Consider the following 15,475-nt stretch of genomic DNA (forward strand, 5'->3'; position numbering starts at 1 on the left):
TGCTGCTGCTGCTGCTGCTGCTGCTGCTCACACGCAAGTGAGGCAGGAAGTTAGTGACGCCAGTAAATGGAATAAGAAAACGAGGCTGCAGTACGCTAATACAAGATGACAAACAATAAATGTCATGAACACTAGCCGTGCTCAGCTCAAATGGACAACCGCGCCATCAGTGATGTCAGGGCACCTGTCAAATGGGATAGTGTTTTTTCCGGGCAGTTTCACGTCCACAATCGATGTGTACACAGTCGCAGACGGTGCACTATGGCACAGACAAGACACCTACCAGACTCCCTGCGGTGGGGTGCCATAGGAAAAATGGAAGCAGGACACTCGTAAACTGATGTGGCTCTCTGGCTTAATGTGAATTGTTCTGTTGCTGCTTGGATGTTGTGACAGTTTATAGAGACCGAAACTGTATTCCGAGGACCAGGAGAGGGCTGACCATGTGTGACACCAGAAGGAGAGGACCGTTATTTGGCTGTAGGGGCATGACGGTACTGCCTTAGCACTGCACAGCAACTGGCATCAACCTTGAAGCATACACTGCACATGTTGTATCGAGACTCAGTGAACCGAAGGTTTCAGCAGAATGGCCTTTATTGTCTGAGATATGCTGTGTGTTTATGTATGCCGCGTCTTCACAGAAGTGAATGTCCCATCTGGAGGTAAGGTGGAACACAATATCGGGACCCAAACATTGTGGAAAGAGACCATTATCGAGAAGGATCCCTAATAGAGTGGGCAGTGATTATGTTGACCACTCAAACATCTCTTTGTGAAATTGCACCAGTGTATCGGCAAGTTTTAACTGGTGTCTGGTACTGTGACGAGATCTTTGCACCTCACCAGCGATTGTTATGAGTAGCTGTGTGCCCAGACTTTGTACTGATGGATGATATTCTCTACCTCGTACAGCACGGGTGGTCGATGTTTTCTTGGAAACTGAAGCTATTACGCACTTAGTGTGGCCTTCTCGCTCTCCACATTTGAATCCCATAGAGCACGTTTGGAATGCGCTAGGGAGACAAATTTTATCACGCCGGCATCCAACAATCAGTCTCCAAGACTTACAAGCAGCTCTGCAGAAAGAATGGGCAGTACTGCCTCAATATGAGGTTGATGACATCATTCACAGCATGTCCTGCCATCGTAAGGCCTGTACTACTGCCAGAGGTGGTCACACCCCATACTGAGCACATTAACCAGTTGTCGGAAAGTGTGCGCAAATCCATTAAGTTGAAATAAAAGAAACAACATTTTCGTCTACCATTTTGTATGTTGCATTTGTTTAAGTTCTGTATTCTTTACATCATTTCTACTTTACCATCAACCGTTTATACTGTTTTGTGGCAAAATAAATGCAACCTTGAAAAATTTCCATTTGTTGCTTTAATTTTGGACACCAGTGTATTTTATATCCCAGAGAGGTGCAGTGCTTTGCAAATGTGGACAGTATGCCCCCACAGGGCATATTGTTTAACATATTGGTTAACATTCATGACTTCATACGAAAGGCAGCATGGTCATTAAGCACAAACCGCTGGATGTCTCTGCAGTCTTTGCAGTTTGATCACGTTACTGTGGCACTTTGTAACAGTAATATTCATAAAGAATTTTTAGAAAAGTGTTGAAAGAGTTTTGTAAGTTTTCAAAGATGTGCATCCCATATTAAATGGATCCACAAAACTTCTCATTGCCATCAGAGTGGAGTTTGTCATAGAAGTTTCCATGATGCATTTTATTTGGAGCAGCATGTGTTTTCAGTGCATGAGAAAGACACCTGTGAATGAGTCAATGTGCCCAGTTTGTGGACGCTATTTAAATAAGAAAAATACTCCAGTAACATGGGATTACTGAGAAGACAGAGTCTTTGAGATTAGACAGTGCAACCTTTGAAAAATTAAAAGGGAAAGTAATCAGAGATTTTTAAAAGTCATGAGAATGAATGTAGCAGGTTCTCAGTTAACGGATAATAAAAGGCAGCAGTAGCTTCCAAAATTGCAATGCAAGTACCACTTGAAGGTGTAATGAGCTGCTACTTTACTTGCTAGAATGGCTACTGCAGAGATATCTGTTGGTTTGTATTTAACAACCAAGCTGCCTTTTCTATGACATCATGAATGTTAGCCAATTAGCAATACCTCTGTGACCTAATGCTGGCTTGCCACGAAGAGAAAGTCAGTGGCCATATTGAGCAGCTAGCTACATGTATGTCTCTGCTGTTTAAAGTGACAGTCGTTCACATTAATTATTGCGTACATAACATTTTAAAGCTGAAGTGAAGAACAAGTTTTGTTCCAACAAAAGTGATGTCTTGTGAGCTTTATAGCATTGTCAAATTTGTGGAACTTTAATCTCGTGCAAGGAGACAGAATAGCTGGTCAGTACATATCCTTAGGTGGTGAAATACGAAGTACTGTTAAAAAGCATTGGCAGTACTTAAAATTTTGCCTCCTGAAGATAATTACTGGTGAGTCATTCTATACATTTTCCTTTTTTTCTGTATGTCACGTTATAATCCAACTTTAATTTTTAACAGAACCAGTTGATGGAGGCTTGGAAATGATTTTGAAGCTAAGGCTGTCTTCTACATGCACTGATGTCAAACTTACAGTGTCGACGAGAGATACTATTGGAATGGCAAAAAGAAAATTGCAGGTACGTTTATCGTTGTTTTTAATGTTCAATAACGTGCTGCAAAGAAATGCTGTTATTTCTTTCAAGACTAGTTTGTATCCAATAGTTTTTCCATTTTAATTCTTAATGGCTGTTATATTTTATGTGAATTGAGATCTCAAGTTCCTAGCGTATCTAAAAATTAATTCTTTATTTACTCTTATATTTTCTAAAGAAATGTAGTTGGCATGTAATATCTTCACTAAGCCTTCTATGGAACCCTGAAAAGTTTTCTTTGCTAGAAAAATCCTGTACATTTATGTTGTGCTAAACCCAATTTGATGTTGTGATAAGAAATGTTTTGAGGGCATATGTGTTACATAAGACTTACATGGTGACATCTTAGAAAAATACTCTACAAATTACAGCAGTATTGGAAGTTGATGGGTAGAACAATACCTTAAATAAGGGAAAGGCAACAACTCATTTATATCAGGCTGATGAGTGACAGATAAATGTAACAGAAAACAGTGTTCAAGAGGCTTTGAGCTCGGGCTCTTTTTCTAGGAGAAAGTACACCCAACACAGACTGCTGCAGCAACATTTTAATAATTGAGACCAGTTGCTTTGTCTTGGAAAGGGAGTTCTGCGGGTATAGGGAAGTGTTGTAGAAAGAGAAAGAAGCACAAGTGAGAAAATACAGGATGGGGGTGCGGAGAGAGAAGAGGAAACTTGTGGAGGGAGGGAGAGAGAGAGAGAGAGAGAGAGAGAGAGAGAGAGATCATATAGGAGTGGAGGAAGAGAGGTGTGAGAAAACAGTACACCGTCCAGGCAGGTAAGGAGTGGTGTGGACAATGACGGAAGATGAAAGTTAAAAGGTAAGTTGTAAAAGTGTAAGCTGGGGGGGGGGGGGGTCCAATTCCTCAGTTTATACTGAAGAGAGAATTCCCGCCTGTGTAGTTCAGAGGAACTCATGCTGGGAGTATCCAAAGGCCACACCTAGTGAAGCAACTGTAAAAGAAATTTGTGTAGTGGTGTGCAGCATGTTTGGCAACTGATGGTCAAGTTTGTAGTTGGCCACAGTTGTAACAGTGGACATTCATGTGAGCAGACACTTGATTACCTGTCACACCCACATAGAATGCTGTCCAGTAATTGCTGCAGAGGCAATATATAACATAGCTGCTTCACTACCTCATTCCACCCCCCATGTCCCCTCCTCCCCCTCACCTCCCCACCAAATCTTTGGCGAGTTGATGCTTGGCTACCACCACAGGACCCCAGCCATTGCAGCACCTCTTCCTTTTACATGCTGCTCATCTGTCATTCAGCTATTCTTTTTCCCGCCCCTTGGGGAAAGTGTCTTGGCTATTTTCAGTAGCCCGTTATTGAAACAATACCTTGTCTGTTTTTCCTTCTTTCTTCGTTCTCCATTTCCTCCCCTCTTCCGCTTCAGGGTTTCAGGTCTCTCTTTGTTTCTTCTTCCTCCCTGTTTCTAGCTCGTCCCTGTGCACTTCTGAAGGCCAGCCCACACGTTTAACATGTAACAGGTGACTGGGTAATGTGTAATTCCCAGCCCCGGGCCCGAGCCAGGTGGCGCAGTGATTAGCACACTGGACTCGCATTCGGGAGGACAACGGTTCAATTCCGTCTCCGGGCATCCTGATTTAGGTTTTCCGTGATTTCCCTAAATCGTTTCAGGCAAATGCTGGGATGGTTCCTTTGAAAGGGCACAGCCGATTTCCTTCCCCATCCTTCCCTAATTAGAGCTTGCGCTCCATCTCTAATGACCTCGTTGTCGACAGGACGTTAAACACTAATCTCCTCCCAGCCCCATCTTGACAGATAGGATTTGTGCGTATCCCTTGGTGCAGGTGACAATTGATCCTTCTGTGTAGAGTTCAGGAGGTGTGACCTGAATTGTGAACAACCACATAAGGCACATGAGCCCCCCTCTGAGGGGGCTCCCAGTTGGAAAGAGCATACTGTCCGACACACTAGAAATCATGGGGATTTTTTCGCAATGAACCAATCATCTTCATCTCAGTCTATGTCTACTAAACATAATTAGAATGAGGCTAAAGAGTCAACGACTCTCCCAGTTGCACCTCAGTTTCTCATGGTGTCACATACCGAAGAAGGTCATTCCTTTGCTACAGTTAATCAGTTTATTATTCAGACTTTACTTCTGGAGATCAATTGTGATTTTCATGCCCAACAGCTGCTTACAGCTTTGCTCCTCCACGACTATACTGTTCGTGTCAAGGCTCATTATATGCTGAATTCTTCACAAGATGTTATTTACACTCACTCCTCCGTCTGACCAAAGGGAAAATCGAACATTATGTCACTGATTAGGGTGGGTGTATCAGTTGTAATGGTGACCATACTGCCTCATTCCTTGAGTGTCTGCTGGTAACCTTGCTGTTGAGCACCCGTAAGCGCCAAACCAACCAGTGAGTGCCCCATGCGTCCCGATGAACGGGCCTTCTAGGAGATCCAGGTGAAGGAAAAAGTACTGTACCTTGTCACTTGCAAGTTGCTGGCAAGTCAAAAGCCCTACATTTTACCATCTGGCACTACAGTACCATTCTTGCTATGCCGTGCTCCATGAGGACTTGACCACACAGGCTTGTGACCTCCAGTTCAGTACAGAAGTTGTAAATCACTCTGTATTGTGGTAACATCCCCGTCTCCTACTACAGCTGTGCAACAGCCCACCAAATCTGCGCCCCCAGTGGCGAAATCACCTGCTACATGACTGAAAGGCTGGAAAGAACAAAAGAAACACTCTCGCGAAGAGTTTTTATGTCCCTCCAGCCAACAAATGTCTGAGTCTTTGCCTGCCAATTGTAAAGGCTCTAAGAAATTGAGCAAAGGCAAATGATCTTCTCCTTCCCTGACTCAGACGTCCTCTTCTGCAGTGTCTTGTGTGTTACCCTCATCTAGCCAACCTGTATTTCACTGGTGTGCACTGTCTACCACTTCTCTGCCCTGGAGTCTGACATGAGGAGAATGCCGATGCCTCCGTGGATTTCATGGAACAGGATCCTCCAGCCCCTGCATCCTGTAGCAGTGAGTCTTCGAGGGCTGGCACTCAGCAGCCATCGCAGTGACAGCCTTCCGTTTGTCCCCTCCATCCCATTCCCTGTTCTGACTTGTCTCCAGTGGAACTTTTGTAGCATTAGAGCCAACAAGGAGGAATTATACTGCTCTTGGAGTTACCATGTCCAGCTCTTGTCTGCTTCAAAGAATTGAAATTGTGTCCTCGCAACCATTTTGACCTATCACGTTTCTTTCTGGTCTGCTTCGGGCTTCCCTCCCTGAGGGCGGCATTCCGTCTCATGAGGGAGTCATGCTGCTCATTCAGGATGACGTCCATAGCCAAACCGTCTCACTGAACACCTGGCTGCAAGCTGTTGTGTTCCACATTTTCCTTACTCATTTCACCTTTTCTGTTTCACTGTCACCAGGCCAGACGTACTCCAGCTCGTTGGTCACCTTCCCCACCTCCTTTTGCTGCCAGGTGACTTTTAACACCCACCGTCCCGTTTGGGAGTTCTTTGAGAAACTGTCTGGGAGGTTCCCTCTTGCCTGACTTATTCAATCAACTCAACCTCATCTGTCTTAACAAAGGAATGCCCATGTTCCTTTCAGACTCCACACACACCTGTTCCTGTTTAGACCTCTTATTCTGCACTGCCCAGCTTACCTGCCGTCAGCCTGGTAAAGACAAACACGTTCCTTCTAGCTACTGCCCCATTTCCGTCACCAGCTGTGTTTGCCAGGTGGTGAGTGGAATGTTTGATTCATGGCCGGGTGGTATAGTAGGTTGAGTCTCGCATTCTACTGACCACTGCACAATGTGGATTTCGTGCACACTGCTCCGCAATTCACCATCTCGTCACTTTGTCAACCCGTGTCATGAGCGTTTTCTGCAGAAATACCAGATTGTGGCGATGTTTTTTGATTTGGAGAAAGCCTACAACACCTGCTTGAGGGCTTGTATCCTCCGTACTTGATGAACATGGGGCATCTGAGGCCACCTACCACATTTCCTTCAGGAATTTTTAAAAGACAGAGTTTTCAAGGTTTATATGAGTTCAGCTTTCTTGCCTCAAGGCTCTGTCCTTCATCCTGTTTGCTACATCCATTAACTCTATTATGGCCTGTCTTCCACCAGGCATCTCTAGCTCTCTTTTCGTCGATGACTTTGCATTGTATTGCAGTTCTCCACAAACTTGTCTCCTTGAGCGGCATCTTCAGCAATGTCTTGGTCGTCTTTACTTGTGGAGCATCTGCTATGGCTTTGGCTTTTCCACTGACTAAAACGTCGGTATTAATTTTGGCAGTGCATTGGGTTTCTTCCAACATCTTCACATCTGGGGCCTGTTGCTCTATCGGTCACTGAAACTACAAAATTCCTGCGGCTCATATTTGATAGGAAACTTTCTTGGTCCTCTAATGTGCCACCCTCCTCCATGTATACGGATCACTTGTCCGTTCGAAAGTAGACTATGGGTACTTCGTTTATTTGTCTGCATGTCCATCCACTTTATGCCATCTTAACATGATCCACAATTGTGGAATAAGTTTGATCACTATTGCCTTTTACATTAGCCCAGTTGAGAATCTACATGCAGAACCTGCCGAACTACCACTGTCATATCAGTGTGATGTGCTCTTTGGCAGAACACATGCCATGCTTGGCCACCTTTCCTATGTCCTTTTTTTTTTTTTTGAGAGACTACGTTAACTACCAGTACGGGGCACACCCTTCGTCTCTGTTACCTCCCAGAGTTTGCTTTGGGCTACTGCTCTGGCAGCCACCATAACTTCCTGCCACGTTCCTGATAGGTGTGAACCCTTCACTGCCTTGGCTTCATACCGTGGTCCATGTTCATCTTGGACTTCATTTGCTTCCCAAGGTCACTACTTCTGATTCGATATATCACTGCAAGTTTCTCGACCTTTACAAGCAACTTAGCGATACCAACTTCTTGTGCAGTGGTGGCTCTGAGCCCAACTGTGGTTTCGGGTGTGCCTTTGTAATTGGCACGGACCATTTTTAGTATCAGCTTGCAGAACACTGCTCAATTTCTACAGCATAGCTCTTTGCCCTCTATCAGGCCTCCCAGTACATCCAGCAACACAAACATTTTAATTGTGTCTTATGTTCCAACTCTCCAGTGCTTTTCAGAGTCTGCATGTGTTGTACACAGTCCATCCCTTAGTGCAATAGATCCAAGAAAGCTTCCACTTGCTTACTGTTGAGGGAGCCATCGTAATGTTCGTGCAGGTTCCTGGTCACGTCGATCTGGCAGGAAATAAGACTGCTGCCAAGGCTGCATTCCTTCTACCTCGGTGTACTAGCTCTTCCGTTTCGTTGGATGATCTCTGTGTTACTGCCTCTCAGCAGGCTGTCTCATTTTAGCACCACCACTGGTCTTCTCTTCATGGGAATGAGCTCCAGTGAGTAAATCTCTCCCAGCAGCTTGGCGGACCTCCTCTCGGCCCTCTCGTTGAGAGGAGATCATTGTAAGTAGGTTGTGTATTGGGCATTGCCATTTGTTAAGTGGTGATCCCCAACCACTGTGTGCTCATTATCATCAATCTTTGATGGTTTGCCACTTTTTGATGCAGTGTCTTTTTTTAACTGAATTTGTTTCAGTGTATGTTTGCCATCTGAGTTATCAACCATTTTAGTGAATGACACACAGTCAGTCGATCAAGTTTTACTTTTTACCAATAACAGCATTATGGCGAATGGCATTTAATTTTTTGTTAGCGACATCCACTGTCTATGGTGTATATTGTGGACATTTCTCCAAGGGGACATCCTTGTTTTTAGCTCTTTTTTCTTCCGATGAGTGGGCTTAGCGTATAGTCGCTTTGAACTTCTTTTACTTATAGATGTTGTAAGGTTCTGACATGGCATGTGCACTTATGACCTCACATGATTTTGCAACCCCCCCCCCCCTCCCTCCCGGCACAAATAAAGCTGCCTCTCAAATATGTGACCCTGCCTGTGGTTGGAGGCGGTGGGCAAGAGTATGGGACAGGCCTTGAAATCTTGATAATCCACAAGGGAGTGAGAGGTTCAAATGTAAATAGAATTGGTCAAGGATAGTCTATGAGTTCAGTGGGTGGCAGAATACTATTTTGGTATTATATTGGTTGGGATATTCTTTATCTCAGGTGACTATGAGAGATAGTCAAAGCCCTGGTTGAGGCTAGGCCAGGGTGATAGTGGGTGATAGAGGAGTGCTGGTCCATGGCTTGTTAACAGGTTTACTAGCATCAGAGGAGGAAATTGTTAGGTTATTGGTATACTTCGACAACTCTTGCTTTTCACTGCAGCTGTCTTGTCATTGTTGGTGAGGCTGTTAGGAAGACTATTCACATTAAACGGGTGAAGTAGAAGTCTTGGTTTGGTAGTGGTGGGTGCACTTGATATGAAGAAATGTATTTATGGGCCCATCTGAGAGGTTGAGATCGACATGTAGGAAGATGGAGCATTGAGTTGAGGAGGACAAGGTGAAGTGGCTTTGGAAGTAAATGTTACGGTTATAGATGAAAAATCAAAGGTTGTCTTTGCCGTGAGACAAGATCATGAAAACGTCATCAGTGAATCTGAACCAGGCAAGTGGTTTTAGGTGTTGACTGAATATGACGTATTCCTTCAAATGGCCCATAAATGTCATGCCTGTACCCTTGGCGTACATGGATTTGCTTCAAGATTTGGCCTTCAAAAGTGAAATAATAGTGTCAGGATGTAGTTGGTGAGGAGGATTAAGAAAGAGTTAGTGGGTTTGGTATCAGGAGGATGGTGGGAAAGGTAGTGTTTCATGGCCTCAAAGCCATGGGTATGGGGATTGTTGGTAAATAAGAATGTTACATCCGCAGTGGCCCACAACTATTCTGGTAGTAATTGGATAGGAACTGTGGAAAGATGGTGATGGAAGTGAACTGTGTCTTGGATGTAGGAAGAAAGATATGAACAATAGTTTGCAGGTGTTAGTAAACAAAGGAAGGAGGTTCATTCTGTGGGACCATTGTAATAAGCCACAGTATGATGCCTAGTATGAAGTCCTCTGGGTTTCGGTTTGTGCAGGAGGAAAAAGGTTAGAGTGCATGGGGTTGCCAGTGTGAGATGTCAGGTTTTCATTGAGATTCATGACCATAGTGGTGATGCCTTTGTCAGCAGGACAGATGATAAGGTCTGCCTTGGTTTTCAGGTTATGAATAGCTGTATGTTCCATAGGAGCAATGTTGGACTCGCTAGGGAGTGATTTAGGAAAGAAAGGTGAGGCCAGGTTAGAAGTGAGGAATTCTTGAATGATTACTGTGGCATGACTGGGTGGAAGGAGAGGAGAGTCACAGATGGATGCAGGTTGGAACTGTTCCAAACAAGGTACTATGTGGGGTTTTGTTGTTGGTTGGCTGTTTATCCACTGTAGAGAATGAGGGGGGGGGGGGGGGGGTTCTTTACAAGCTTCCATGGTTGAAAGTAGGTTTTGGGCTAAGGTGAAGCGAAGCTTTTGGAAAGTACTTAGACTGCTGCAGCGGTCCGAGTTTTGGCAGAAAGATTGACAACAATGTTGCGGGATGGGTATTCAGGAGCAATGTGTTTCTTGCAAATAGGATGAACTTGAAGAAAATGAACGGTTTGAACAAGGCAAATCTGTAGTGTACATTTCTGCTTCGTCTCCATTGTCTGTGCAATTGTAGTTGGTTTGCTTGTTCATATTATTAAACATGGATACCTGTATTTATTTTCTTCTTTTTGCTTTCTGAAAGGTATCCCCAGTTGGCTTAAGTCTCTGAATGTATATTTAATAACCTCATTTACCCAGTGGGTAACTTTATTGAAAAGCTGTAACAATGAATCACTAAGAGTAGCTGACACTTCAAAAATAGGCAATTGCTCACCTGGAAATAAAAAAATGTGTTGTCTAGGTACACTTAAATAGAAGATTGGAGGTTGTTTGTAAGAAAGTGTATGTGAAGTATGATATCCCATCAGTAGTTCAGGAAAACTGGGTCTTGATTGAATGACGATATGGACTGTCTGATGTAACAAGCACTAGATCTTCTGAATAGTATTGTAGAACGTTGTCAACAGTTCAGATGTCTCATTCATTACATTCACACTTTTTTAATCTGAACTGTGACCTATACCCTTGCCTATACTTTGGTAGCCACAGTGCATGATAGCTGATATTCTCAAAACACTTGTCATTTCCCCTCTTTGCTACTCAATTTGTGAATGATTATTGGGATGAACAACTGTCAATAATTTTCTGTAAGAACTCAAATTTCCCTATTATTGTCATTTCGCAATTAAGTATGTGTTGTGAATCTCTCACACTATTAAACAAACCTGTGAGGAAATGTGCAACTCTTATTTGCTTGTTTCTGTCTATTTTTATAAAGATATACTTCATAAGGTTTGATACTCATCTTGTGGGTCAATTAAATTTCTTTTACCTTCTTCAGATGAATTTAAACATGACACTTACTTTTTTACATCTTGTTTTATATAAATGTTTACTATCTAGAAGTATACTTGTAAATATTTTAAAACTGTTGTTATTTTCAGTCATTTGTTGCCAGTAGTTTAATAGAGCAGTGATACATATTTTCAGTTATTTATGCTCAATATGTTGGGGCTCAACTGCTAATCCGTGTACGAAATGTTGATCCCCTGCATCACATTTTACTGAAATTTTTAGGCTTTGTCGGTATGCACAGCACTGTCTGCAAATAGCCTCACAGAGGGTATCCACCAGGTAGTTTAAATGTATTGTGAACAGTAATTGCCATACAGCTGTCACTTGGGGTCCTCATGAAATTAAGTCTATGGATGACAGTTTTGACTCATTAAGAGCAATGTGTTGAATTTTGTGCACCAGGAAGTCAAGAACCAGTCAAGATATTGATCCAGTGGTAATAAGCTCATATTTTTCCACTGTACAACAGTGGAAAACTATATCGAATGGCTTCAGGAAGACAAGGAACAGAGCATTGATTGGTCACTGTTAGGTACCGTCCCTGATAGCTAGTTGGAGTGGTGCAGCAAGCTGGATAGTCCCATATCAGGGATCCTGTGACCCTTAGGGAAGAGATTTTCTTCTAGTGTTCAGGACCACGACTGCTCTCCCAACTGGGCATTGTCGGTTCAAAGGGTTGGGAAGTGTTAAGTGAATATGTCAGAGGTGAAGATGTGCTTCAGCTAGTGCCCACGCTGTACCCTCTCCCGTCCTGGAGTAATTCGACCTACTGAATTCTTGGGTGGCTAAAGTCTGGAAGCAACATGGGGGATGTTGCCTTATTTCATATTTTACAAAATATTAATCCAGAGTACAAATTCTAATTTAGCTCCCTTACATTGGAACTCTTCATTCCCCTGTGTATGTTTACACTGTATGTACTGTTGGGGTTTTTCCTTGGGCTCAGACACTGAGACAAAAATATGAATGATAGGTTTCTCTGTAGTTTGTATAGTTATAGTAGCTGGCTGATGCTGTAAACAATGCACAAATTTTGTAACACAGACACTGCTATATCAAACAAAAGAAAGTTTAGGATGGAGAGATTGCTACTTACCACATAGAGATGTTGACTCATAGACAACCACAATGAAAAGACGGTCGTATATTTAAGCTTTTGGCCAAAAGTCCTCCTTCCAAAACAAAAACACACTCATGACCATTGTTTCCAGCTGGTGTAGCCAGACTAACGGATGCAACTGCACATCATGGGAGCAGCAATCTGGCGTGAGCTGTGAGGGTAAGAAAGAACCATGGGGTAGAGAGGGGGAGGAGGAACAACAGGGTGGGGGTGGGGTGGGAACAAGGACAGGTGCAGGTGTAGTGCTGTTTGTGAAAGCCTATGTGGATGCAGGGAGGGGGGGGGGGGGTGGCAGAATGGGGGACAGGGGGCAGAAAAGTTGAAAAAGGGAAAAGACAAAATGGATAAGTTGCTAGAATAGAAGACTTGCATAGTGCCGGAGTGGGAGCAGACAAGGGGATGAGTAGATGGAGGAGAGGTACTAGCAGAGTTTAAGGCCAGGCAATGAAATAACACATGCCGAACAGAGCAAGGGGGACATAAAAAATCAGACTAGCACAGGCAAAAAGGGCATTCCTGGCCAAGAGAAGTCTACTAGTATCAAATATAAGCCTTAATTTGTGGAAGAAGTTTCTGAGAAGTTCATATGGAGCACAGCATTGTTTGGCAGTGAAACATGGACTGTGGAAAAACTGGAACTTGAGAACTGAAGCATTTGAGGTGCGGTGCCACAGACAAATGTTGAAAATTAGGTGGACTGATAAGGCAAGGAATGAGTTGGTTCTGTACAGAATTAGATGGGGGAAGGAATGTATGGAAAACACTGACAAGAAGAAGGGGTACTAGAGGAAGCTGTAGAGGGTAAAAACTGTAGAGGAAGACAGAGATAGGAATAAATCCAGCAAATAATTGAGGATGTAGGTTACAAGTGCTACTCTAAGATGAAGAGGTTGGCTCAGGAGAAGTATTCGTGGTGGGTCACATGAAACCAATCAGAAGACTTAAGGCCAGTGGGGTTATGGTAAAATAGGATATGTTGCAGAGAGAGAGTACCCACCTGTGAAATACAGAGAAGCTGCTGTTTGTAGGATGAATCCAGATGGTACAGGCAGTGAAGCAGTCATTGAAGTGAAGCTCATTGTGTTTGGCAGCATGTTCAGCAACTGGATGCTCCACCTTTTCACTAGGCCACAGTTTGTTGGTGGCCATTCATTTGGACAGACAGCTTGTTAGTTGTCATGCCCAAATAGAAAGCAGAACATTGGTTGCAGCTTAGTTTCTGGGTCACATGGCTGCTTTCGCAGGTAGCTCTGCCTTCGATGGGATAGGAGATGTATGTGACTAGACTGGATTAGGTGGTGGCAGGAGGATGTATGGGACAGCTGTTTTGCTGCACACGATCTCACAAGGAGCAATACACCTACCCCCACCCATAGCCTGCTCTCTCTCTCTCTCCCCCCCCCCCTCACCAGACTGCTGCACACGATCTCACAAGGAGCAATACACCTACCCCCACCCATAGCCTGCTCTCTCTCTCTCTCTCTCTCTCTCTCTCTCTCTCTCTCTCTCTCTCTCTCTCTCCCCCCCCCTCCCCCCCCCCCCACACACACACCAGACTGCTGCTTTTGACTGGCACAATTGCGGTCCACAGTGCGGCCACAGCGGCTGGAAGTAGTGGTCGTGCGGGGAGAGAGAGAGAGAGAGAGAGAGAGAGAGAGAGAGAGAGAGAGAGAGAGAGAGAGAGATTGGGGGGAGGGGGGTCCCACAGCTCTTTTGTAGGTACGTTTGTGGTGCGCACGCCCGCCCCCCCCCTCCTCATGCTATTGCTGCCTTTATTCTTTTCGGGGCTGCTTTACCTTCTCTTTCCCTGCGCTTGTTCCTTTCACTCTCTTGGTGTTCTTCTTCATGTCAGTCCGGCTGTCCTCATGACTTTGCTTCATCTTACAGGTTTGGTTGGTAGCTTTTCCTTCTTCTTTTCTTTTTCGGTCCCCCTCAGGGATTTGACCTCTATCTCCTAAAATTTGAACTCTATAGTGTGAGCGAGGTGTGTAAGAACTCTCTCCCTAACATCTCTGGCGTTGGTTCCTCCCCCCATCCCCCTCCTCCCCCCATCCCCCTTCTCCCCTTCCCCCTCCTCCCCTTCCCCCTCCTCCCCTTCCCCTTCTCCCCTACCCCTTCCCCTTCTCCCCTACCCCTTCCCCTTCTCCCCTACCCCTTCCCCTTCTCCCCTACCCCTTCCCCTTCTCCCCTACCCCTTCCCCTTCTCCCCTACCCCTTCCCCTTCTCCCCTCCCCCTTCCCCCTCCCCCCTTCACTTCCCAACACTCCCCCCTCCCCTCCTACCTCAAGTTCCCTCCACTCCCCCCTCCTCTCCCTTCCCCTCCCACACTACCATAGCTCTTTTGCCTCCTTGCTAGGTCACCAGCTGGGCAGCCAGTCCGTGTGGTGGGGCTGTTATATACCCCTCTGGCTGAGCCCCCTGGCACCACACGAATCACACTACTGGTATGTGCACTGTGAACACCATGTGCAAGCATAGGATGGTTGCCCACCTTTTCAGGGCATCGGAATTCCTGGCAACGACCATCTTGCCAAGTAGCTGTTGCTGTGGCTGGGTGGTACCCACGAGGAGAGTCCCTGTTTGGAGTGGGTGGTACCAGGGCAGACATTTGGCACATGAAATGTGTTAAACACTGTGGCTACTCTTCTGCAGCAGTATCTCTTCCTCAACATGGTTCTGTTTCAGTTCCTGTTTCTACTTCCCAGCCTTAACCTCCTTTGCTACTCCCTGGGAGGAGTGCCAGGCCCACCAGCTTGTGACAGAACCCTTTCCACGGTTCCTGGTCTGTAGGAGGACTGACAGGGAGACATTTGTCTCCACCAACAAGTTCCTTGAAGTTGAATGAGTTGTTAAGCAAGATGAGATGTGGCCCTCTCCTTATAAAGACAACTTCTGCAACTCAGTTGGCCTCCCTCTGTGGTGCGACCATTTAGGAGACATCCCCATGACTATCTCTCCTCACAAGTCACTCAATATGACACAAGGTGTAATTTTCCACAAGGACCTTCTCCTCCAGACCGATGATGAACTTAGGGCTAATCTGGAACAACGTGGCGTTCATTTCATACAGCATGTCCAGAAAGGCCCTAAGGACCATTGTGTAGACACTGGTACTTTCATCCTGGCATTTGGAGGGGATACCCTCCCCAAGTAGGTCAAGATAATGGAGTACAGATGCAATGTGAATCCATGCATTCCATCTTCTATGCATTGCTTCCGTTGCCTC

General features: G+C 44.9%; 1 protein-coding gene across 1 annotated transcript in view; it reads left to right on the forward strand.

Annotated features, from left to right (window-relative positions):
* Window positions 1-15,475, forward strand: part of LOC126259189 (ubiquitin domain-containing protein 1) — a 66,548-nt gene that overhangs the window by 31,684 nt on the left and 19,389 nt on the right. The window contains exon 4 of the mRNA XM_049955776.1: window positions 2,540-2,658. Coding sequence (XP_049811733.1) covers window positions 2,540-2,658 — 119 coding nt within the window. The remainder of the gene's footprint in view (window positions 1-2,539; window positions 2,659-15,475) is intronic.

This window comes from Schistocerca nitens, chromosome 1, assembly GCF_023898315.1.
Source record: "Schistocerca nitens isolate TAMUIC-IGC-003100 chromosome 1, iqSchNite1.1, whole genome shotgun sequence".
NCBI lineage: Eukaryota > Metazoa > Arthropoda > Insecta > Orthoptera > Acrididae > Schistocerca > Schistocerca nitens.